Source organism: Falco cherrug, chromosome Z, assembly GCF_023634085.1.
Source record: "Falco cherrug isolate bFalChe1 chromosome Z, bFalChe1.pri, whole genome shotgun sequence".
In the NCBI taxonomy this organism is placed as follows: Eukaryota; Metazoa; Chordata; class Aves; order Falconiformes; family Falconidae; genus Falco; species Falco cherrug.
The window spans coordinates 44,339,157-44,364,691 of record NC_073720.1 but is presented as its reverse complement, the minus strand read 5'-3'; the positions used below and the strand labels follow the sequence as shown (position 1 = coordinate 44,364,691).

Sequence of the window (25,535 nt, the reverse complement as noted above, 5' to 3'; positions counted from 1 at the left end):
CTAAGCCTGACCAGGCATCCTGAAATCTTTGGATGTATTCTACCTGTTCGTTATAATGACATGCAGGTATGTCTCAACTAGGCAGTAAAACCTATTGCCTTTAGTTTTAAATTTTTGCCAAAAGAATTGTTTATCAAAGCTATCTAAATAACATCAATGCCTTCAATAGGACAGATTAGTGGTTTTTTTAGTAGTTTGAAACAAAGGTATTAGGTTATGACACAAGTACATGCTTTTGCTATTTTTAGACTTGCACAGAACAGATGATGAAACCATGCAGGAAAGATGATTTGTATCTTTAGGCTCCCACATTAGTGGAATGGTAATTAAAGAAAAAAAATCAAAATGCTGTGTGGTATCCTGAAGTTACTTGACATATTTGCTCTCATGACTCTTTGTAAGAAATGAAGTTTAGGAAACCAAGAAGACTGAGAAGAACTAGAAAAGATGAGTGTGATCAAGATGAAGTGGATGGTCCAGTCATAGATGAATCTGTGCTGTCGGCAAAAGAACTTCTAGGGTTGCAGCAAGCTGAAGAACGATTGAAGCGAGACAGCATTTATAGACTGAAGAAGGTGCCACTGTCTTTACTTGTATAGACCTCTCCTTTTGTCTGTGAATACAATATAGAGGGTACACTTTGAGCAATTTCTGTAAGTAAGAAGTCCAGTTATAGAACTGACTTAATGTACAAAGTGGGTGCTGCTAATTGTCAAGAGAAGGCAGGTTATCCTTTGGAGTTTTTTTACTCTGGTAAATCTTAGTTTGGCAGCAATTTAAGCACAAGAAATGGCTGCTCCTTTAGTTAGCAGTATCATCAGATCACTAGATACTGATGCAGTGAACCAAAAAAAAGTTTTATTGTATGTTTGTTCGGTTAATATATTCTTTCATGGGCACTGGGTATTTTTTACTGTAAAAGACAAGGCCTTGGGCTTGACTGACCCGATACAACCATTCTTCTGGCATTGTATTTGATATGTGAAGTTAGGAAAGCTAAAGTGAGTATTTCTAGATTTCAGAGTATTACGCATTCAACTTAGCAAAGGTATTGAATGAAATGAAGGTGATATCTTTCTGTATTTTAGAGGTTTTTTACTATCTTTATTTTAGCAGCCTCGAAGCTACCCATCAGCAAAATACACCTGCAAATTATGTGATGTTTTGATTGAGTCTGTGGCTTTTGCTCATAAGCATATTAAAGAGAAAAGACACAAGAAAAGCCTAAAGGTGAGTTAAGGACAAGAAAAAATATAAAATGCAGATTTATGAAACTGTCCTTACCCTACTAATAACAATGAAACTGCACTGCTTCTAAAATCATTACTCATTTAGTTTCTGCTGTGTTTGAATCTTATTAAAAATACCACTACTTGGTGATAGTGGTAGAAAGAGTAAACTCGTGACCAGGGCTTTGCTTCACCCTCGGCTTCGGTATTTAATTTGTACTTGTTCATGCCTATTATTATTAAAAGAAGTCCTCATTTAAAGGATAACTCAGTAATATTCGGTTACTGTTGACTGAAGTATGATAAAAAATTTGTTCCAACTGACTCTTCTGTTTTGCTGTTCTGTAATTCTTGTAGACTAGTTGTGTATTCTTCTTAGAGTATATTTCATTGGCCTATTTCAACACTGAAGAGTTTTGATCAAGTCTAGAGCAATGAGGGGGTAGCAATAAGCAAATACAGTTGGTATAGCATATTAGAAATTATAATACATATGTTAGGGTAAAGATGTAAATTCAGAAATAGTGTAAAAGTTAAGAAGCTGTGCAGTATTACAGACTTGTTTATCTGTAAGGAAAATAGGTTTGTTTTGAACAATAACATGAAAATAACTTCCAGCATAATCTCAATTTTACTTTCTTGTTTTAATTAAATATCTTCTGTACCTTCTATTTAATCACCTTGAAGTGGACATAACTATTTGTCTTCTGTAGGTGTTCTGTTTCTTCCTCTTTAAATCCTGCTGTTTCCCAGTAAACAGATGATGAAAGAATTGGTGACTTTTTTTAATGTTCCAAATACATGTATATATATACACATTACTGAAGCCTCCTGGAATATCTGATTTTTTATACCTGTCACAATGTCATACTCGGTGTTCTTGCTTCGAATGACTTCCATTATCTGGAAAACCTGTGGTGGTGTTACTTGTGTTGAGTTGCAGGCATTAATTCTAGCACATTAAGCAACTCAAGAAAATCATTAAAACATCAGTCTTACTATCTTTAAAGGAAAAGCAAGAAGAACAGCTGCTGACTGCTCTGCCTCCTGCAACACCTTCCCAGATACAAGCGATTGGTGTTGCTATTGAAAATGTAGTGCAGGAGTTTGGCTTAAATAAGGAAGATCTAGAAGAAAGGCTCAGCATTAAAACAGTGATGGAAAATTTACTGCATCAGAAATTGCCAGGTATTATTTACAATTTGTTTTGGATGCTAGATATGCCAACTTCATGAGCTGTTTGGGGTTTTTTAAAGTGAAAATCTTGGCTAGCGAAGTTCTAAAACAGTGTATTTTGTTTCTAGTTTGTTGAATGACATGTGACAGTATAACCCTGTATCAGAGAATTAAATTACAATGGTGCTCATGACCCAAATGGACCTGTCGTAAAAGGTGAAGATGAACAGGACATGGGCATTTGACCTTCATGAAAGCCTTTACAAACAACAGCATGAAAGGCAGGATTTACTAACACAGTTCTCTGCTGTCAGAATACCCTTCTTCCTTTCCTGTGGTTCTCAAAACTAGATGTAGGTTTAAGATCTAGTGACAATGGTGTGAAGTAGCTACTGCACATTTAAAATCAGGTATAGAGTAAATGCAGTATAATTCTTTTTGTTACAGAGTGCTCATTAAGATTGTATGGCTCCTCCTATAGCAGATTTGGTTTCAAAACTTCAGACATAAACATAGATATCCAGTTTCCTGCCAATGTAAGTAAGACCCTTTTATTAAGTAGGTCTAAATGGGTTTGAATGTTTGCAACTTTATGTAGATGATTGTTTAAATATAACTTGCAGTGTGGTGGTAGCACTTTTTATGAAAATGCATAAGGTAAAACAGAGCTAGCACATTAAAATGGTCTTAAAATAATATTCCTGGCTTCATACAGCAGTAGTGGTCAGGCAGTACAATACAGCTTTCTGTTTTATTGAATCTTTCTTCTGAAAAAAACACTCCAAACATCTGTATTCCTAGAAGTCCCATGAGGCAGGTCATTATTTAGCTTCTCTTATATCTGGAATAAATAGCACTTCCATGGTCTTGTTTCTGTATCGATATATGCACATTGGAGTTCGATTGCTAGGTTATTTTTCAGCCATGAACCCATCATGTCATTTCTATGTGAAGTAATTTAAAGTCTTGATTTGTATAGAAACAACTAGCATAACAACTTTGTGCTTGAACATGGAAAAGAAAGACTGTGAAGAAATTTTGATTCCGTACTCTAACTTATTCCTGCTGTAGTTGAATTGGCAGTCTTAGTTAGAATTTTGCATTTCCTCTAAGAAACAAAGATGGCAATGTTGCAGAGAAAAAAAGAATTATTCAAGTGCATATAACTTAGCAAAGCTACGATTCCAATCTTTGACATAAGGTAGATCCACTGTCAGAAGGCAGTCATATTTAAGCACAGTGAAACAGTATTTATGGTGGTGTGTTTTTCTCACAACAAAGTCTGTGATAGAGGTAAAAATAGCGTTACTTACAATTACTTCAGGATTTTATGTTTTTCTTAAAAATAAGCAGTTTGTGTTTCTTTTGATACAATTTAGGGATAGCCAAGGACTAAGAAGTTTTTTCTCAGATGCTGTAACTTTGTTTCCTTCTTGCTGCCTTCTCTGGAAGACAACAAAAGTGGCCTAATGGACGATGTTTTAAATTGTATTTTTTTTAATTGTGGGAAATCACCACTTTGACAGCTATGAAAACAGCTTTATTACTTGTATTGACAGATGACTCAACCAGATGTTCTCCTGCTTGTGCAAGAAAGTCTCCAGAACAGTGGTAAGAAAAAGTTGCTGCTTTCTCGATTGCATTAAACTGTTACTGCTTAGTATTGTTGAATTCCAACTCTGAACAGGTAAACCACATGCTCTTCTTTTTTTAGAAAGAAGTCAGACTTAAAAATACTGCAGGAAATAATACATTGACAGAACTATTTGATATTCAGTTTTATGATTATTGAAGTCCCATCATTTGTGTTGATATGAGAAATTCCTATTGGAAGGTTTTCTTCTACATTATAAGTGAAGATGTCATTAAACTTAAGGTAGACTGTGCTGCCTTTCTTCCCCAAGACTACTCTATTAGCTATGTATAGTACAGAAAGTAGCCTAAGTTCTTCTAACGTGATCAGAAACTTGGTAACATACTGTCAGGTTGTGGTCTCTCTTTGTATAATTATGGGCACATGCCCGTTAGTACAGTGAGACCATGTACAGATGGCTGCACACAGACACATGGGGTTTTTTTCAGGTAATGAATACAACTCTATGCATTAATACAGGCAAGTAAAGTTTAAGACCTTTAAAAAAGAATGCACTTAAACAAATTCAATCACGTGCAGGCAAAAAAAATTAAAAGATGGAAAGCAAACTCTGTCTTTTTAAATGCAGATTGCAAAAAAATAGCTTTATTACTCTCTTGCCTTGCTTTATGCCTGCAGTTGGGAAATCAGACTGTATGGTTCCAAACGTGTATATAAAACGTGCATATATTTACTGACCTACATTTTTCTCATTGCCACCCCCACACCCATTGTATGTGCTGCTTCTGCTCTGGTCAAATGACCATTATTGTCTTTGAGAATGGGGTTATTGTTCAACCAGACTAGGAGAATGAAGACCCAGATCCCATAAGAAGTTAGGATCGCTAACATGTCTTGAAAGCAAGCAATTAACATTTAATGCAAAGCCTTTTTCTGTGTGTCAGAAGATAAAGGCACAGAGCATTAGGTGTTTGAGGTACCCCAGTGGTAGAAACAAGATGTTTTTCAAAGTAGCAAAGTGTTCAGCTGGTTAGGTAACATCAAGAAGACCTTGTCATTTCAGGATTTCTGACTTGAATATCTAAAATTGTTTCATAGTTTCCTTTCTACCTGGCTGAGTGAAACAATAAGGCCTCAAAAAAAAAAAAGGCCAGTTTGGATCAGTAAACTTCGTTTGGCGAAGACTGCAGTGGCATCTCTACTTTTTAGAGTTAAGATAAAAATGTAGCTGAATTGTATTTGGAATACTATATAAAGAGTAAGAGGAAAATATAAAAAATTAAGCATCGCAAGAAGACATTACATTGTGCCAGTAAGCCTGTTCTGTGCTTACACAGAGCATTTTTAGATTGCCAGGGAAAATAAACTTCGATATTTTCTTTATGTGTAGTACTGACATAACGTTCTGTGTCTTTCATCTCTTACACTAATTTTTTTTTTATAGATGTTATTGGTCTGTCTGTATGCCTGGATTACTGAAGCCAGCACTTCAACAAAATATACCTACTTAATTATACATACAGTGTATATGAATTTTGAGAAGTTCCTTTTTTCTTGAGTATTTTCTTACCAGTGCTTATCATAGAGTATAGACCATACTCATCACATGAAAAACTTGTTTTAAAAGTGACAGGATTAATTTATCAGATGTACTGTTATTTGTCTCAAAATTAGTCATTATATTAAGAAGTTGAGGTTCTAGCTATACTTCTCTAGTTGCATCCAGTTCAACATATTTTTTGTCACCACCATGCTTAACGTGGCTTCTTCTTTTTCTTTCTCCCACCTAGAATCCTTTACGGAAGTTGATGCAGATTTCCATGCTAGAATACCAGTGGTGGTGTGCAGAGAAAAGCAAAGGTCTCGGTTGTCACTTTGTGTGTTCTAATAGTATATAGCAATGTAAATTATATGTACCAGCATCAGAAAAATGACGTTTCTGTACTAAATTATTACATATCCATGGATCTTGAAACAAACTAACTCATGGGCAAGTCATTCCTAGCCTAGAATAAGAGGGTAAGGGTTGTTCTGTCCTCAGCTGTGTATTTCTCAATCCCTTCGACCATTATGGCTTCCAGCATGTACCCTTACCCACCCTTCCATTTGGGATAACTGCTTAATGCAGAAACTTTCCTTCCTTATAGGTAGTGTAGATACCATATTAAATTATGGATTTCTGTAAGGGCAAGATCAGCTTGCTTAGCTTCACTAGTATTTTGAGAACAAATGAAAGATGTTTTATTTTGCCCATTTAATGGATATCACTTAAGATTAATGAAAAATTCTATAAGCAGCCAGTGATACAGAAAAATTACCAGTTATTTGCTGCTACCTGGATCATTCAGTATTTGAAAATATTTCTTGTGTTGTGGAAACATCATAGAAACTAGTTTTCTTATGGGAATGGTATGGGAAGATGGTTTTGATTCATGAAGGAAGTTGGTACTATAACTTTTTTAGTTCAGTGAATTAATGTGGTTAGAAACAAATACTTAAATTGTATTTGGAAACACTTTTACAGAGAATTATGATGCCTATCTTTTAAACCTAACCATAAATAAAATTGGTTTTCCACTCTTCTTTTAATGTAGATACGGTATCTTTGAGAGGCTGTTAAGTCTTTCCTTACAGCCTTCTGCTACACAGTTTTGTGAGATGTTACCTGACCTATGGCTGTTCTTACAAAACCTTCAAGATCTTTTACTTTGTTCTTTTTGGGTTTTAGTGGCCTTATTTGTAAAGTGAGTGCAAGGAATGAGAATGCTTGTCTGACAACAAACCATTTGGCTACACTTGGAAAACTGGAACCTACTGTAGTACCTTTAGTGGTTGCCTTCAGGTACTGGGCAAAGGTAAGTCTCATTTGGATTCCCCCAGCTTTAAGTAAATATTGAATCAACATTGATATTATGCTGGTAAGACTGTAGGTGTGGTTTAGGAAAAGTTGGAAAAAGGATATATATAATCTTTTTTATAACTTGTAAATTTTATAAGTGATACAACTATCATTTGTGTTTTAAAAAGTTCCACTGAACTTCAGAAGTGGAATTTTGAGCTTCAGCCAGTGTTGTGCAGACCATAACTATCCTGCTCTGTTACCAAACAAGTCAGAGGGATGTATATGAAATGGAATTACCAGTTTCCTGTAAACTTAATCAATCATGAAAAACATGAAAGGAAAAAGCTGCTTTGTTGCTATATGTAGATGAAAACTCTTGCAAATTGAAATAGCTTGCTTCAAAACTTTGTGTGCCTGCAATTAAAATAGGATTTGAGAAAAAGATTGAAAAACTTTTTACTTTTATTATAGCTATGTAAAATGAGTTGTCATTCTTTGCAAATGTGCTGTATGCTCTCTGCATCCTATGGTTCTTACACTGAAAATGCTATGGTAGTAACATCAGTCCAATAAATACACAAGCCTTCACAAAAAAGTCCATCTCATAAGAACTTAAAGATGTCTGAGTTTCTGTACTTAATGTGACAGACTTCTGAACAGTAATGAAAAGAGTATTTTTCACAGTATCACTTGAAACCTTAATGACTTATTGACCTTAATGACACATTATTTTTACAGTTGTGCTGTGTTGATCGTCCTGAAGAGGGAGGCTTGTCACCTTATGTGTTTGCTTTAATGGTTATTTTCTTCCTACAACAGAGGAAAGAGCCTTTTCTACCTGTCTATTTGGGATCATGGGTATGTATTAATACACTGAATAGTATGAATGAGAGGACCAATCACTTGTGGTGTGTAACCTGTCAGCTTCTTGCTATTCTGAGCAAGCCATAAGCCAGACATTTCTGCAGGAATTCAGAAAGAAGCAATGCAGCCACACTACACCTAATGTTTGTATGCTTGGCTGTAAGCATGTGACTCACAGTCCTAGTCCTGGAATTAAGTGCTCTGTTGCCCCTTTTGTGAGTAAGGAGAGCTGGGCATTAAGTAAGGCATTTCATAGCAATGTACTTCATCATTTCTTCAGCCTTTTTTTCAGGGTTATGAGAACTGTGAATTCACATATTACATCCTAAAACAACATCTTGGATTTTAACATCTAATTCTTCAAAATGTAGACCATAGTTGGGGAGCACACTGGTGTGATATCTGCCAGAAGTATCAGACTAGGGGTTTAGCGCATGTATTTCTTGGGTGTAGAAGCTGAAATGCATCTTAATATCAGAAACTGTATTACAGGCACAAATCCAGAACCCAGTTCTCTAGGACATCGTTCAGGTGTTATATTCATGATGCCTGTTTTTCTTCTTAGTCACCTATTATATTTAGTGTGCATGTTCCAGTTTCCATAACCAATTACATTGGCCTTGCAGTTAATAATTTCCTTCAGTATGTGACTGACTCATTCCCAAAGCCTCTCCACACTCTGCACTGAATGAGAGAAATGCCCTATACTACTATATGGCTGTATAATTAAAAAATACACATTTATGCTTGTGTTATGTGCAAAGACAAGGTTCAATACATATGAACACCCTTCGAGAAGCACTAAACTCCTGAAAGCTTTTTGTAAAGAAGAATAGGAAGAAGAGAGAAGCAGATTAGGGCATATTCTAGGCCTGGAACAGCTATTTTTGAACTCAGTAGTAATTTGGCCTACTACTATGGTGGGGGTGAGATTTAAAGTTCACATGATGTTTAGCTGTATGTTTCTTTTTCTGTTTCCTTTAGATTGGAGGATTCTCATTAAACAAATTAACTAATTTCCAGCTGAAAGAAGTTGAGAATGATTCTGTGGTTTGGGAGCATAACCCAACTGATGATCCTGATTTGCCACAAGAAACTTACCCTAGAAGGGGCAAGGTCTGAACTATTTAATTTACTTCTGTAGTAGTCTAGCAATCATTGCTGTTCTTGAAAAAAGAATCTTCTTCTACTTTAGTTTTGTGTTTGTTGCAAAACCACGAGCTGAACGGAGAGATTGCATGACCGCTTGATACAAGGTTTACTATGCTTACATCTTGATGCTAAGATGCTAGCAGGAGACATTTCCAACTTTTTTATAAGATCCTGGGTTTAAATCTGTTAGAAGAGAATATAGCTTATAGACTTGAAGCAATTTTATCTCTGAATAAAGCTAAGCATATGAGAAATATTTCCTCTTAGCTTTGAACTGTTCTTACAAATTATTTTATAACAAATTGGCAAGAAACATACTATTATATGATTGCATATTATTATGACAGTTAACAATACTTACTGGGTTCTGCTAAAAAATAGGCTATATCACCTATTCTGTCCCTTTAGATTAGATGTGATATTTTCTTGGAAATTTATAAACTATGGCACAAAGACTTAATTAAGCAGTTCTTATTAATCATTGTTTCTGTACATTACCATTGCTGCAGTCTTTCATTTTGAATTTTTATAATCTGAGTTGATACTATCTCTTCCAACTTCTTAATTGCAGTTTTTATTGCAATTGCGAGACTATAGAAGCAACTATATATTTTGTAATATTACACTACAGGTGAAATATGAGGAAGTGCAACAGCTAAACACCTGTGCATTAAATACTATTTCATCCTTTCTTCTGCAATTGACAGGTTCCCTTAGTGTTTGGTTCAGGACAGCAGTGTTCAGCACCTGCTGGTCAGCTATGGCTAGAACTACTTCGTTTCTATGCCTTGGAGTTCAATATGGCTGATTTGGTTATTAGCATACGACTCAAAGAAACAGTGTCTCGTGAATTGAAGGACTGGCCTAAAAAGCGCATTGCTGTAGAAGGTATATATATCAGCAAACTTCAAAGAACTCTTACTTCAGTTTTCTAGGGTACTGTCTTGGCTATTGGCATTGGGTGTAATAACTACTATGGAATTTTTCAATATTGGACTTGATTCCAAATAATATAGTAGAATATGTTTTGAAAAAAAATATCAATTTAAGTAATATTTCTCTTGGGTATTTTTTTAGTGTTATCAAAAGCAATTAAATGGATTTAAAAATAGTCTTCAGTGCAATTAATAGATATTATGTCCCTACACAATGTTTTAGAGTAACTAACAGTAGTATATTCAAATTTTGTAAGAATGTTAAGTGTATTTTTTTTAAAAAAAGTTAACTGCTGCACTGCTGGCTCACTTCTTCTTTCTACTAGACCCATATTCAGTCAAAAGGAATGTGGCAAGAACTCTGAACAGCCAGCTAGTGTATGAGTATATTCTTCACTGCCTGAGAGCAACTTACAAGTACTTTGCCTTGCCTCACAAAAAAAGTGCAAAATTGAGCAAGAAGTCCCCTCCAAATGCCAGTGAGGAGAAATCCCAAATGCTAGACCATGGAAAAAATGCTGTAAAGCATGAAAATTCTGAGTTGCAGAACTTGGATGGTAGAACAAACACAGCAGTAGTGGAAGACTGCATAACAGAGACCACAAGTATGACCCAGGTACATACAGCTGGTCCTTCAAAACTATGTGATGGCTCAGAAAGTCTCACAGAAGAAGAACTGGCTGTTGATATAAGTCATTTGGGAATTGCCCATGAAGATTCAGACTGTATAATTGAGGAATTTATTTCTGGAGATAATGAGGATTTTAAACCAATTTGTGAAGAGTCAGAGAGTGGAAATGAAGAGGAGGAAGAGGAGGAAGATGACCATGAACACCAAAAAAGATGGACTAGTATCTTGGCTAGTGAGCATGGAATAGGTGAAGACAGTGATAGTGGAGATCTCCCTGTCACAGTGAGTGAGCATGACATAGAGACATGTAGCACTTCAGATTTAGAAGGTTTTCAAAATTCTGCACTTACAGAGAGTGATGAGTTTGGCTTAGAGTGCAGTGGTATAATGGATGACAAGATTGACATTGATGAGGAGAGCACTGAAGGTACTGATGAACTGGATGAATCCCCAGAGAAATTCCAACGTTCAGCACAGACACAAATATCCCAGATGATTAACTGGGATAAAAAGGAGGAAGAGGAAGGAGAACCAAGTCATCTAAACCAGAGAGAATGTGGTATTATGATAAGAGCTAGAGATGAACTGGGTGACACATACACTGGATCTGGAGACGATGATGCACTGTCAGAGGAGGAAGATTTTTCCATCCTAAATAAATATGAGAACAAACATTTCAAAAAAAATGTGGACGGACCTCTGAGGATCAATCTGAGTCAAGAAGATCTTACTGAGAAGGGAAGCCTTTTTGAAGAGAACACAGTGATAGAACAGTGCTTAGAATCTGAACTTTTTTATGAATTCAGTAAATCAGCTTTTACAAAGGGCAAGGTAAGCAAGCTGTATCAGAACATAATCATACTGCTTTCATTCTGTTATCAGTTCTATGAAAGTGTTGCTCAAACTCATTTAAGTATTATAGTTTTTAAAACCAGTCTTGCTTTGTGTCCATTCAGTCTCCTACAGTTGTATGTACCTTGTGCAAACGGGAAGGTCATTTAAAGAGGGATTGTCCAGAAGACCTGAAAAAAATTGAGCTTGACCCACTGCCAGCACTGACACCCAAATTTTCAGTTATTCTAGATCAAGTTTGTGTCCAATGTTACCGTAAGTTGTTTTTTTTTTCTTTGACTATTTTGCGGTAGAAAAAGAATTGCAAAAAATAGTTAAATAAACACAGGCTTATGGTGTTAAAAAGGGGGGTGGTTTATTTGGTACACTGCATCCAACTCTTAGATACAATTCCAAGATTTATATGGGCTTTAATAGGACTGAGTAGCTTGTACCTAGAGAAGTACAAAATGCTTAGGCTTATCTTCCACATAGTGTCTGTCTGATTACTTATTTAGGCATCTTAATATACTTTCTAAGAGTTTAATTTTGGGTGGGCTTTTTGACTGATTTTCATATTTCTACCTACTTTGAATTTTGTTACTGTTCCTTACCTTGTAAACAAAGACTTCAGGGCTCTAGAAAAAATGGCGTCAAAATACTGTTTGGTAACACTTCTCCACTTTTGCTCTTTTCAGAGTGACCCTCCTTTCTTTCTCACCATTTCTGACCAGACAAAATGCATTATTTGTCTAATTAATGTTTTTCTTTGAACAGGTATTTCTCTTCTACTTCCTCCTTGCTCTCTTGCCTTCACATGTGAATCTTCTCTTGCTTTTTATCTTCTCTCCCTGCCCCCCACCCCACCCCCCTGCTGTAAACCCCTCACTTTTCTAATTTGAATCTTTGCTGTTGACTCTTTCTGCAGATCAGTTTGCCTAATTTTTTATGTCGTCTGGTTTTTTTTTAAGATGATTTTGCTACAAATATTGTAGAAGACGAGGCTCGGGAATTTATAAGGCAAAACTTGGAAAACTTCATTAGACAGTATTTCCCAGGTAACTAGGCAGTTCTGGCTTTACATTTATACTTTGGTGTGCTCATACTTGAGTATTGTCCAAGAAAATTTATCATACCAGCATAATAAACACTTGAGTTTTGAACATTTAGCATATATTGTTGCTCAGCATTGCTATACTTCATTAATTAATTTCTATTTTAAGTCTTTTAAGGCTTTGGTGTAAGTCTTTTTTTACTTATTCATATATACAGCACAGTAGGAAGGAACAGTGGCAAGTTAAGGAGAAAACAATCAAAGTAGTAGTGGAATGGGTTTTTAATTGTTATTTTAGCCTTATTCATTAGCCATACTTTTTGTTGTTGTAAATGCTCTTACAAACAACAAATTTTGCTTAGTCATTCTTACTGAAACTTAATGGGTTTGGAATATTTTAAAATACAGGCATAACATCTCATGTCTCTGCAGAACCTAGCTATTTGAATGTTTTTTTCCTGTTTCTGGAGTTCTTAGCTGTAACACCTGGACTTCAGTGCATAGGCTTTTGAAATTAGCAAAAGAGTTGTTGGGGCAGATATCCCTTATACTGAAAATCTCTGTAGAGAGCAGTCTTTTTTTTTTTTTTTAAATCAGATTTCAGCTCAGACCTGCATGCTGATGATTTATTTACTGGAAAACCCAAGTTGTATATGGATCTGTCAAACTGCTCATTTGAACCAATACAAATAGAGATTCTTTCCTTGTCAGAAAAGTTGATAAGAAAGTAAGTTTAGATGTACCATAGAAAGATAGTAATGTTTTCAAGCCTGTATTAAAAGACATGCAGTAGTTTGAAGCTACATACAATTTGAGATTCTGTGATAGTGTTATAACCCATCACATCTTTTACAGGAACCAAGCTGAATTTGTTTGGGTCTTCAAAAAATGGTTTTGGCTTCAAACAAAGTGACCTTGATATCTGTATGACGATAGATAGGCTGGAAACTGCTGAGGTAGATTGAAAAGATTTTTTTTTTTTTAAATAAATTAAAAATGTTATGGTTACATTGTGTATATAGTGTAACATCTATTATTTTATAAACACAAATAGGTGCCACAAAGGCAGATTATTTTAGGGGGTTTTGCTGTTTTAGGCATGAGTTTAAGAACTGCTCTCAGTAGCCATTTTTGTTCTGAGTTTTGCACTGCCATTACTTCTAGCATTGGCTGTGCAGATAAATAGCATGCTTTGTAGCATAAACAACTAGGAATGGGGGACAGTGGAAAAGGACACCAATCTCCTTTCATGCCTAGTATAAACTTTCTAAAAGCCTATGTTAAGATACTACCTAGTGTTGATTTTACAAGTGCTATGTGAATACCAGAAATTGTTTCAAAATAATTCTGTGTAATATGAAAACCGATTATACAGCTTTAAGCTTAATGGCAAGTCATAAAAGGTTTGCCTAAAACACTTAAGAGTAGATACAACTTTCAACTTTTTTTTTAATGTCTTAGGGACTTGACTGCATCAGAATCATTGAAGATTTAGCAAAAATTCTCAAGAAGCAGTCAGGTAACTCTCTTGAAAATTAAAAGAAGCCGTTCTGTTTATGTGACTTCACTTGCTGTAGTGAGAATGATCTAGGGCACTGTAGATGAAAATCATTAAGATTAAACTGTACTGAAGAGCTTAATGCAAGAGTGATTTATATGTTGTGAACATGTGGATTTATTTTTCTTTGCATATGTGGGTTTATGAGGTTATAATATTACAGGATCACATCTGAATTGGACAGATAGAATATTTATAACCTACATGCATAAGAACAAATCTTAAGTTAAACATTGACGCTTCAAGTTAGTAGTTATGCTGTTTTTCTATGTTCAGTGCCCAATAAATTCATATAAAAGATAGACTGATTCAAATTTGCAATGGAAAATTACAATTTTATAGTGCTTGTTTTGGTGTCTCACATGAATTTAATATAATTGGAGTGAACTATCAAAGACCTCTTAAGCTTATTTCCTGTAACATTTAGACTGATCTTTGTTTTATTGGGGGGGCTAAATGTATGTTTGTATATATTATGTTTAGCAGATTCAACATGTTTGATAAATGCCTAAAATCAATAATGAAGTACAATTTTGGTATCAACTAAGATTTTATTTTGTAGCCTTTTTACTACAGTCTGGGTTTATCTGTAGGGCATTTGATAGTCACGACTGTTTGCAGTCATTCAGTAATCAAACATTTCATCCTAGGTTTAAGAAATATCTTGCCTATAACAACTGCTAAAGTCCCAATTGTCAAATTTTTCCATGTCAGAAGTGGTCTTGAAGTAGACATCAGTTTATATAATACTCTGGTAAGGTTATCTCCTTTTTTTATTTTTTTGTTAACAGAGAAATGTGGGTCTGCTTCTTGAGATTGAAGTGATTGTTTTGTTGAGGTTCAATAATCAATTGTTTCCAATTACCTTTTTTTTAATTTGACTATGAGTGGAGTCAGTTGCACAATTGTGACTTTAGAGTTGTCACTTCCCTAAGAATATATATTGTTCCTCAGTAATAGTAAGAAATAGTGGTTTAGGTGTTTTAAGTCTCTTTGTAAATGAGAGAGACAAAATAGAACTTCAGCTTTCCCACACTCCACTTCCCATCACAGCTCTTGCTTAGCACTGAGACCTAGAATAGTGATTTTGAGCTCAGCTTGCCTGAACTGGAACATGTACAAAAAAACCCCACAAGTTCTTGGCTAAATATTTTAAAAACAAGTTTAGGTTTTTTTTTTAATGTCTCTGAACTTCAAAAGCCAGTTCCTTGGAACACCTAAGGAAAGTAAGTTTTAGAGCCAAGTAATCCTGAAGTTCTTGTATGAGCTCAATGGGAGTCTAGAAGAAGACACCTCAACCACTAAGCAAGTCTGAAAGTTTTTCTCTTCAAGTTATGCATCCGTGCGAGTCAGTTGATAGGTCTCAACATTTCTGGGCTGAAATCTCTTAGTTATATGACGAAATACTTAAAAAATGCAGTATAAGATAATGCGTCCCTTGCGGAAGTACTGTTCTGTGAAGGCTGCTTGTAACACTTCTTCACAGATTAAGGATGTTGATCAGGTTTTTAACAGAGCAGGTGATAACCAACCTCATTTGCTAAGTGCTTCCTTTCTCAGTATACATTCTACTATGCAGGACTTCACTTCTGCATTTCTAAGCACACAGCTAGAGGTTTTTGGTTTTCACGTTTTCAGATTATTCCTTCATTACTTCAGAGCTCTTGTATCTTCAGTGTGACTTCCTTATTTTTATAGGCCTTGCATAACACAAGACTCCTGTCGTCATATGCAGCCATTGATCCTAGAGTGAAATACCTGTGTTACACAATGAAAGTCTTTACGAAGGTAAGTATATCTCAGATGTTCTAGAAGTAGTAGTGCCTGCAGCAAGAGATGATAACCATAAAAGATACAAACGGAGTGTTTCTTTTTCTAGATATGTGACATTGGGGATGCATCTCGAGGTAGCCTTTCTTCTTATGCATATACTCTTATGGTGCTTTATTTTCTTCAACAGAGAAATCCACCTGTCATCCCTGTTCTTCAAGAGGTACAGTATGTTGAGAAACAAGTTATCTGTACACAGTATTGACCAGAATGTCAGTGCTGAATCTGAAGGGCTCTTGTAATGACTTTAATATTATGCTTTTAGATCTACAAAGAACCAAAGAAACCTGAAATTTTAGTTGATGGCTGGAATGTTTATTTCTTCGATAAGATAGAGGAGTTGGTGAGTAAATCAGGTTAATTTGAAATGGTGTTACCAGTAGATTTGCAAATGAAAAATAATTCCTTTTAAGAAACATTGTCCTCAGATATGGTGTCTGAATATAGAAACTGAAGTGGAGTAGCTATTGCTTTGAAAATCCTAATCCCATGCTGTAAAGCTTTAAGAATGTGGTCGGTTGTAATTAAACTGTGGGGAAAAAAAAAATCTGTAAAATCTGAAAAAATAGATTAAAAAAATTATTTTAAGATCTTAGTGAAGATTAATTGCTGTATGTGTCACATTACTGGGTGGAGATAACTCCTCCAAATACCAGCTGCATTTCTAGTTATAGCTGATTGATCCTGTTTAATGATTTTATGTTAAATAGGCACATAAAGGGAATTAATAGTTTTTTTATATAACAGGTAAAACCTGAAGGTCCAAGTTTTATTAATTCTTCACTTTGTAATATTTTTTAAAATATTACACAATTTTAAAATCAATATTGGATTATTAATACCCATTATGAATGGAAGTATTCTGGTGTAATTCAGTTGTGCTTCTTTATAAAACAGACTTACATTGTTTGAGTTTCCTAGTTATGAAAATTATTCTGTTTAATGTAAGTACTGGAAATAAAAATGTTTCTGTAATTTTCAGTCATCTGTTTGGCCAGACTGTGGCAAAAACACAGAATCTGTTGGGCAGCTGTGGCTGGGACTTCTCCGTTTCTACACAGAAGAATTTGATTTTAAAGAGCATGTTATCTGCATTAGGAGAAAAAATCTGCTTACAACTTTCAAGAAACAGTGGACCTCCAAATACATTGTAATTGAAGGTACAAGCACATGAAGTACTTGAATATGTGGCATTTCCTTAATGCCCACATGAAAAATTTGATCTTTCGACAAAACTTATTTATTTTTCTGCTACTAGATTATCAGTTATTTGCTCATGTTTTGAAATAATCGCAAAATTCCCGTTGAGTCTCAGTAGGGCTAAAAATTATTCTTGGGTTCTTTTTCTCTACTAAAAAGAAGCTGCAAAGCAGACTTCCTACTTTTCATGATGACAGTAACTGACAGAAAAATAGATTTAACCAGATCATTTGGAAAAGAAATCAGCTGTAATGCAACTGAGGTTTCTCATAAATACTAATTTTAGCTGTGTCCATATTTCCATGACCAATTTAACCCTGCATATGATTACACTGTTAAGTAATGCCATGGTCTTTAACAAGAAAATGCAGTGATGTGTTTTAGAAATGTTCCTTAAACCATTTTCTGGCCCATATGACTTCCATGGAAATGATTTCCACTCTCTTGCCTGCACATTCAACTTATTCTTTTACAATACTTCAGTCAGTTCAGAGCTGCACAGCTGTGTTCCCGCGTCCATGGTGTTAACTTATTTTCAATAAATTTGCAAAAGTTTGATTTCAGTATCTTAAATCTACATTGGGAATGGCTGCCTTGGGTTGTTCAGGGCAAAATCAGCAATGTATTCATACACATGGACTTGAGTAATGCTTGTAATGCTTTTTGTACAGACCCCTTCGATTTGAACCACAATCTTGGAGCTGGATTGTCAAGGAAAAGTAAGTCCTCTGTTAACAAAGCTGGTTACAAAGTGAAGAGCTTGTCTTAGATCTTGGTTTACTGGCTTGTCTGATGTTTGGATAATGTTTTCTCTTTTTTTTTTTTTCTTCTCCAGTGACAAATTTTATAATGAAGGCTTTTATCAATGGTAGAAGGGTATTTGGTACTCCTGTAAAAATATTTCCCAAAGAATATCCATCAAAAATGGTAAGTTGTTTCTAGGAGCAGTATGTGCATGCTGTGGGGTGTGTATACCTTACCACTTGCAGGGGTATGGTTGCACTCTTTTTAAGCACTTCTCTCAAATTTCAACAGTATTCAAAATCCTTACAGGAGTTATTGCTTCATGTTGTTTGCATGTAATATGTGGTGGCATGCAGAATACTTGTACTGGCTTACACATTTTAGTCCCTATCAAAACTGGCTTACCATTTCTTAAAACTGCAGCTTTAAAAATCTCTTGCAGACACAGGCTGCCTGTAAAAAGAGGCCAGTGGCCAGTTAAATCTCATCAGGTCTTTCAGGAGTTCAGCTATGTGCACCAGGTTTATTCTTCTCTGTAACTCTTCTTGCTGTTTTAACACTTGCTTGATTCCCAAGTGTACGGGTTTTCACTTTTAAATGAACGATTTCTTCTTCAGGAATACTTTTTTGATCCAGAGGTATTAACAGAAGGAGAATTGGCACCAAACGATAGATGCTGCAGAAGCTGTGGTAAAATTGGCCATTTCATGAAAGATTGTCCCATGAGAAGAAAGTGAGTATAGTTTTGGCATCTGTGTGGAACTTCTTAGGTTTGTTTAGTAGAAAGATTAGGATGGTAATGCTAAAGCAAAACTAGATGCTGCAGGTTTTCTTTAAAGTGTATCACTACCAGTTTTGGCAGTGCTAGATGGTGTTAGTTTTTTACAATTTGGTCTGTGTTGAGTCATGACATAACTTTTAAGAATCATCTGTAGTGGTTTTTAACAGAATCTCTTCATAGAAGGCTGCAAAACTACTTTAAGGTAGTAATGCTGATTCTGCACTTCATTATGTAGGAAGCAACAGTCAAAGAGAATCTAAATGCAGAGCTGAATAGCTGTGTGCTGTGAAAATCACTCGTGAGAGCATTTATGTATTTTCACTTAATAGCTTCTACTTCATCAAGACACGTTTTTGGCATGAACTGTTTAGAGCGATGCAATTCATGTCAAAAATTGTTTTCTGTCAAAGATTCATTGTCAAACGACAGTGTCACAGCATTGTTTTTCTACAGCACACACATATGAGAACAATGTCCTGTTTTACATCCAAGAGATTTCCTGATCCTGAGTAACTAGATGCCCAAAATTCAGCAACTGTCATCTTGTAACAAGTGAATGCTAAGCTGATCTTTCTGCTTTTCATATTATGAATGGTTTAAACTTAAAACTGATCCACTGATTATTTTTTTCCTAGTTAAGTCAAAGCTCTTGAAAGACTTCATGTCTAAAATAGTGAAAATTGGCAAATAAAACTTCAAGAGGACAAAATCTTGAAAGCCTTTGTGCTTACTTGTAAGGTGAATGGAAAAATCTAACCTTTGTTTAGAGTATGTTAAAAGCTGTAACTAAAACTCACCTGCACTATTATTTAAGTGGGTAAAAAGCTACTTACATCAGATCAGATGAAGTAGCCTTTCTACTACACAACAGAAGATGGTGAACTTACATTGTTGAGACTGAATTTGGGAATTTATTCAACTTCAGCAAATGCAAATATAGTAGCTGATGACAGTTTGAAAATAAAGAATGCTGAAGATTATGTTAGTCTACTCAATGTCTGAGCTGCTGTCTCAGATGCAATGGATTTCTAATCTTATTCTGGAGTGAAACCCCAGTTCATGTGGTCCCCATGTTACCAAAATCTTGGAATGAAGAACTTATCGACACCAATGTGATGTAGATAAGCAGACACTTCTTTATTAACGGCCGGGTGCGTGAGTGAGTCCTCTCACGATCAACGCACACCATGGTTCAAAATCATACACCTCATATAGAACTCCTTCATACATATTCATTAAATATTCCTGCATAATCATAAGATTTCCCATAAATCATTAACATACTCTCCTCCCATATCCGATTCTGCGCAGTAAAGCTTAGAAAGGTCCGGAAATGGGTCTGGGGTACGATTTGGGTAGGTGGTATATGAGTCGGTGGTCTCGATCTCCCCCTGCCGGAATTACCTTTCACTTAAGGTAACTGTTTCTTGGCCGGCAACTATGGGTTGCTTCACTCGACTCTCCCCAGTTCACATTAATGCTCATTTTGACATTTTAGTACATTCTCCTAGGTTACATATAAACAATCATCTCAAATCTTAAGTCTAAGTTCTAAACATTCCTACTAGGTGATTCTGACCAATACCTCCAGCCTTAGTACGGGGCTGTACAGAGGATTTTTATAGCAGCTTTTACTATAGAAGTTTCATTAAAATATATTTCTTATCCCTCTATATTTCTATTACATGATTGATTTTATAAAATCAAATAATCAATCAAATAAAGTCAATCAATCTTAACTTATTAGCAAATCTATAACATTTCCCCCCTTTGAAAGTGTTGAAAATTATTATTTCAATACTTTCACATTATTTACGTATCATTTGTTTCAACGTATTTTGGTGGTGGGCTATACCTTGGTGGACTAGTTGGTACTTCTCTCCTGATCATACGATTGACTGCAATTCTATTGTTAAACTGCTTCTTCAAACATGCATATACTAGCATGATCATCAAAAAGACAATCAGTAACAAAAACAAAGTTTTGATTATGGATTGTATCCAAGAGCTCAAGTTCCATCCTAATTTGTTAAAAATTTTCCCTAACCAGTCTTCTGACATACCTTCTTGAATTGATTCTGTTTCTTTTTCAATTTTATCTTATCATGTTCCACATCTTGTGTGACATTTGGAATGTGGATACAACAGTGGTCCAGTTTATCTTTGAAATATCCACATACTCCATGTTCTTTAAGTAGGAGCATATCTAATGCCATTCTATTTTGTAAAGTCATTCTGGAGATCGCCTATAATTGTATATTCAATTCCTTAAACCCCTTTTTGGTAATGTTTGCTAATTTTTCCACTTGACCAGTTAACTTATAGAGCCATGCTCTGTTTCTATAGAAAGCTATAGGATTTAAAAGTGATTCAAGTGCCCAGCCAATTTTCACTCCTGTAGATGGTTCATTCCAAATATCATCATTTGTCTCAGATCTCTTTGTTCGTTTCAGTTCTAAATTTTCTAGGGATCCTCTAAAAGGTGATTTCTTCCAAATTGGACACAATGTTGGCATGCCTAAAGTAATTTGTTTCACTTTACCATCTAATGGTAGATGAGTTGTCCAGGTTCCATCTCTCAATGCCCAAATCAGATGTCCTGGACTTTGAATAGTAGATTTTCTACAACTAAACATACTTCCTTTTCTGGGTGTATAGGCGCTAGTTAGATTAAGAATATTCTTAAGACCTCGACAAAAACAGCCATATTTTAAAACAGCGGCCAAAGGAGGGATTCTTTGAATTAAGTCTATATTGCTACAATCATACACTTTTTCACATTTCCACCATGACACTATTTTATTTTCCTTCTCTCCCAATGAAGTTGATCTATCATTGACCCAGGGTAATACTAAAAAAACTTTTCCATCCCAGGTAAAACACCAAGAAGTTTTTGCCATATACTGAAAATGGGAATATAAGGTCATAGACCAAACTGAATCCCAAACTATTTCCTTTTCCTGTAGGGTTCAATTCTTTCTCACATTTTGTCTCGGTTATCCATACACTGGTGTTTGTTGTAGCCATTTTAGGGTAGTAACACCATCCCTTGTTCCCTAAATCTCCATATAATCCCGGTTTTGCTACAAATCATCCTTTACATTCCCAAATGGTTGAATATACTGGTGATTCTTCCCCAGCTTTAGCCTTTTGCAATTCCCAAGTTTCCCTAGGTTCTTGTTTACAATTCATTGTCCCATTTTCATATTCCAATTTGGTCAGATTCATGGTTAAGATTCCCCATGGAATAGATTCACCTACTGCCCTCGGTATTGGTAAACAAGCAGTGATCTGCATAACATTTTATAAATTGGCAAATCCTTTAATCAATACTACCATCAAATTTTCCTCAGCCATTTGTTTGGGAATGTCAATCACTTGTTCTGTTTCTACTTGTCTTTTGTTCCTGTCCACCAAGTCAGCCCATGATCCCACCAACACTACCGACCAAAATAAAATCCAATATGAAAAATTAGACATGTTTCGGTGTCAATTTTAAAGTCTCTGGGTCACGATTGACAATTTTCCATGAAATAGGTGCTTTCTTCACTCGAATATAATGTATCCAAGCATCTGATTCTGCTATCTTGATAGCTGTAAAAGTGGTTAACAGTACTTGAAAAGGTCCTTTCCAATGTTCCTGTAAAGGTTCGGAGGTCCAGGTCGTCACATAGACATAATCTTCTGGTTGGAAATCATGCACTGAATTTTCCAGGGATAAAGGTCTATTCCAAATTACTGCACTCTGAATTGCAGCCAAAGTTTTTCCTAGAGAAAACAAATAGTTATATACATCCTGCTTTCCTTTTACATATATGTTTGGATTTGGTTCTGGAGACTCATATGGTTTTCCATATAATAATTCATAAAGACTGACTGAGGTTCCACTCTTTGGCTGTACTCTGATTCATAATGCCAATAAAAGTGCCTGAGGCCACTTTGGACTGGTTTCTTGACAAATTTTACTTATTTGTCGTTTCAAAGTTTGATTCATCCTTTCCACTTGCCCACTAGATTGTGGTCTCCAAGACACATGTAAATCCCAATTAATACCCAGTATTTTGCTAACACTTTGGACTACTTCAGCAACAAAGTGTGGACCTCTGTCAGAAGAAATTCCAATAGGAACTCCAAATCTCGGAATTATTTCTTGTAATAACCACTTCACCACTTCTTTTGTTTGTGTGGTGCGACAGGGAAGGGCTTCTGGCCATCCTGTAAAAATATCAACCCCTACCAGGAGGTACCGGTACCCATTTTGTCTGGGTAGCTCTGAGAAATCTACTTGCCAATAATATCCAGGTTGTGTACCAGATTTCAGTCTACCCATTTGAACCTTTTTCTTAATCATTGGATTATTCTTCAAACATACTTCACACTTTGCAGTTACCATTTTAGCTATTCCAAACATCTTAACTGATATTACTTGTTTTCGTAAAGATGTTACTAAGGCTTCTGCCCCCCAGTGACATTCTTGATGTCTCGTTTGAATTATCTCTCTCATCAAAAGAGGTGGAATTACTACCTGTCCATTAGGAGTTATCCACCATCCAGCTAAGTTTTTCTTAGCATTTAATAACTGACTCAATTTGTCATCTTCCTCTAAATATCTCGGTTTTTCCCTAGGAAGGGTTACTGTTTTAAAAGGAATTATTGCCATTTGCAATGCTTGTTTCTTTGCTACCTTTTTTGCTGTTTTATCAGCTAAATTATTCCCAGCTATTATTTTTGTATTCTCAATCTGATGTGCCTTACAGTGCATGATTGCTACTTGATCTGGCTTTTGAACTGCTTGCAATAATCGTAAAATTTCTGTTTGATATTTAATGTTTGATCCTTGAGAGGACAATAACCCCCTCTCTTTCCACAAAGCTCCATGGACATGCACTACCCCAAAGGCATATTTTGAATCAGTCCAGATATTTACTTTCTTGCCTTTACTTAATTCTAGGCTCGAATTAAAGTGGTAGGTTCCGCCTTTTGTGCTGATGTGGTACTAGCCAATGCTTCTGCTTCTATAACTGTAGTATCTGTTGTTACCACATATCCGGCGTATCGGACTCCTTGTTCCATAAAGCTGCTTCCATCAGTATACAATTCCCAGTCTGGTTGCTCCGATGGTACATCCTTCTGATCCTCACGACTGGAATAAACATACTCGATGGTAGCCAAGCAATCATGTTCCAGTTGTCCTTCTTCCTATATGGAACTTAAAAACACTGCAGGATTTACCAGGTTAGTTGTTTTTAGAATCACATCATCCTGTTCAGTCAATACCACCTGGTACTTCATCATTCGGCTGGGGGACAGCCAATGTCTCCCCTTCTGTTCTAGGACAGTTATCACCATGTGTGGAACATAGACTGTTATTGTTCTTCCCAAAGTCAGTTTCCGAGCTTCTTGTATGAGCATTACTGGTGCTGCCACTGCTCAAAGGCAGTTTGGCCACCCTTAACTCACTGTGTCCAGTTGTTTGGAGAAGTATCTGACTGGTCGTTTCCAGCTTCCTATCTTCTGAGTTAACATGCCCAGTGCAAGGTGGTGCCTTTCGTGAACAAACAACTGAAAATCTTTGGTTAAATCCGTAAGTCCCAAAGCAGGTGCAGACATTAAGGCACATTTTAACTCTACAGAAGCCTTTTGCTGTTGTGGGCCCCATACAAAGGGAGAATTCTTTTAGGCCTCATATAGTGGTTTAGCTATTAGCCCATAGTTCATGATCCAAAGGCGACACCACCCAGTCATTCCCAAAAATGCTCTGAGTTCATGAATATTTCTCGGCTCAGGTATACCACAAATAGCTTCTTTGTGATCTTTTCCTAATTGTCATTGTCCTTTTGAAACCTCAAAGCCCAGATATATCACAGTCTGGCAGGCTATTTGGGCTTTCTTCCTGGATACCTTGTACCCATTTAGTCCAGAAAATTCAAGAGGACAATAGTCACCTGTATACAAGTAAACCTTTCTTCTGTAGCAATCAGTATGTCATCCACATATTGTAAGAGTAAATGTCCAGGTCTTGATTTATCCTGTTTCCAGATTTCAAGTTCCTTTGCTAACTGATTTCCAAAAATAGTTGGACTGTTTTTAAATCCTTGGGTAATCTAGTCCATGTCAGCTGCATCTTTCACCCGGTTTGAGGATTTTCCCATTCAAAAGCAAACAGTTTTCTGCTTTCCTTTTCCAAAGGTATACAAAAGAAAGCATCTTTTAAATCAAGCACTATAAACCACTGATAAGTCTCCCTTAACACTGTTAACAGTGTATAAGGGTTTGCTACTACAAGATAAATATCCTTAACTATTTGATTTACTGTTCTCAAGTCTTGCACCAGCCTATATTCACCTGAGGGTTTTCTGACTGGTAAAATAGGAGTATTATACTCAGATTCACATTCTTCCAAAATTTTATACTCCAAAAATTTATCAATCAATTTCTTCAATTCCTGTCTCACTTCTGATTTGATTGGATATTGTTTAATTCTCACTGTTCCTGCGCCTTCCTTCAAATCTATTTTAACAGGCTCTGCTAGTTTCGATTTACCAGGAATATCTGTTTCCCATACAGTAGGGATCACTGCCAAATCCACCTCCAATGGAATTTCTTGTTCCTTTACTCTTTCTTGTATCATCAAGATTTCTCCCGTTTTTGACTCGGGTCTTTTCAAGAAAAGTTCTCCTTCGTCAAAAACAATTTGTGCATTTAATTTGGATAACAAATCTCTTCCTAACAAGGGTATCAGACATTCTGGTACATACAAAAATTCATGTATAATTATCTTATTTCCAAATTTCAAATCCAGGGGTTGCAGAAATGGCCTGTTTTTGTTCCAATTTTTCCTTTACAGGTATTTAATACAAAAAATGTTGCTCCTGTATCCACTCCCAATCTCACAGGTTGAGCAACATTTTTTTTTTTCCACTTTCTTATTATCAAAAGTTATAGCCATTACCAAATTATCTCTAATAGTTAGCTTACATTCATCCTGCCAATCCTTTCTTTGTCTTACATAAAAGAACAAATCCACATTTGGCATTTTATTCCATTTCCCTTCTCTTTTACAATACAACATTAACTGCAAAATAGTGTTATAATTCAGTGTCCCATTCATGGG

General features: G+C 35.8%; 1 protein-coding gene across 6 annotated transcripts in view; it reads left to right on the top strand.

Moving 5' to 3' along the window:
* Positions 1 to 25,535, top strand: part of TUT7 (terminal uridylyl transferase 7) — a 42,493-nt gene that overhangs the window by 7,209 nt on the left and 9,749 nt on the right. For 5 of the 6 annotated variants that reach the window (XR_003560866.2, XM_055698395.1, XM_055698396.1 and 2 more), the window contains 23 exons: positions 403 to 575; positions 1,114 to 1,230; positions 2,240 to 2,417; positions 2,853 to 2,941; positions 3,965 to 4,016; positions 5,790 to 5,859; positions 6,728 to 6,854; positions 7,580 to 7,699; positions 8,690 to 8,821; positions 9,565 to 9,745; positions 10,119 to 11,254; positions 11,380 to 11,530; positions 12,226 to 12,312; positions 13,164 to 13,264; positions 13,770 to 13,827; positions 14,517 to 14,620; positions 15,565 to 15,654; positions 15,746 to 15,859; positions 15,962 to 16,039; positions 16,679 to 16,856; positions 17,568 to 17,615; positions 17,732 to 17,823; positions 18,258 to 18,373. Coding sequence is in view for 5 of the 6 variants with exons in the window: in XM_055698395.1 (XP_055554370.1) it covers positions 403 to 575; positions 1,114 to 1,230; positions 2,240 to 2,417; positions 2,853 to 2,941; positions 3,965 to 4,016; positions 5,790 to 5,859; positions 6,728 to 6,854; positions 7,580 to 7,699; positions 8,690 to 8,821; positions 9,565 to 9,745; positions 10,119 to 11,254; positions 11,380 to 11,530; positions 12,226 to 12,312; positions 13,164 to 13,264; positions 13,770 to 13,827; positions 14,517 to 14,620; positions 15,565 to 15,654; positions 15,746 to 15,859; positions 15,962 to 16,039; positions 16,679 to 16,856; positions 17,568 to 17,615; positions 17,732 to 17,823; positions 18,258 to 18,373 (3,592 nt within the window). In the remaining variant the exon portion in view is untranslated. The remainder of the gene's footprint in view (positions 1 to 402; positions 576 to 1,113; positions 1,231 to 2,239; positions 2,418 to 2,852; positions 2,942 to 3,964; positions 4,017 to 5,789; positions 5,860 to 6,727; positions 6,855 to 7,579; positions 7,700 to 8,689; positions 8,822 to 9,564; positions 9,746 to 10,118; positions 11,255 to 11,379; positions 11,531 to 12,225; positions 12,313 to 13,163; positions 13,265 to 13,769; positions 13,828 to 14,516; positions 14,621 to 15,564; positions 15,655 to 15,745; positions 15,860 to 15,961; positions 16,040 to 16,678; positions 16,857 to 17,567; positions 17,616 to 17,731; positions 17,824 to 18,257; positions 18,374 to 25,535) is intronic. The other variant, XM_055698397.1, reaches the window with a different exon arrangement.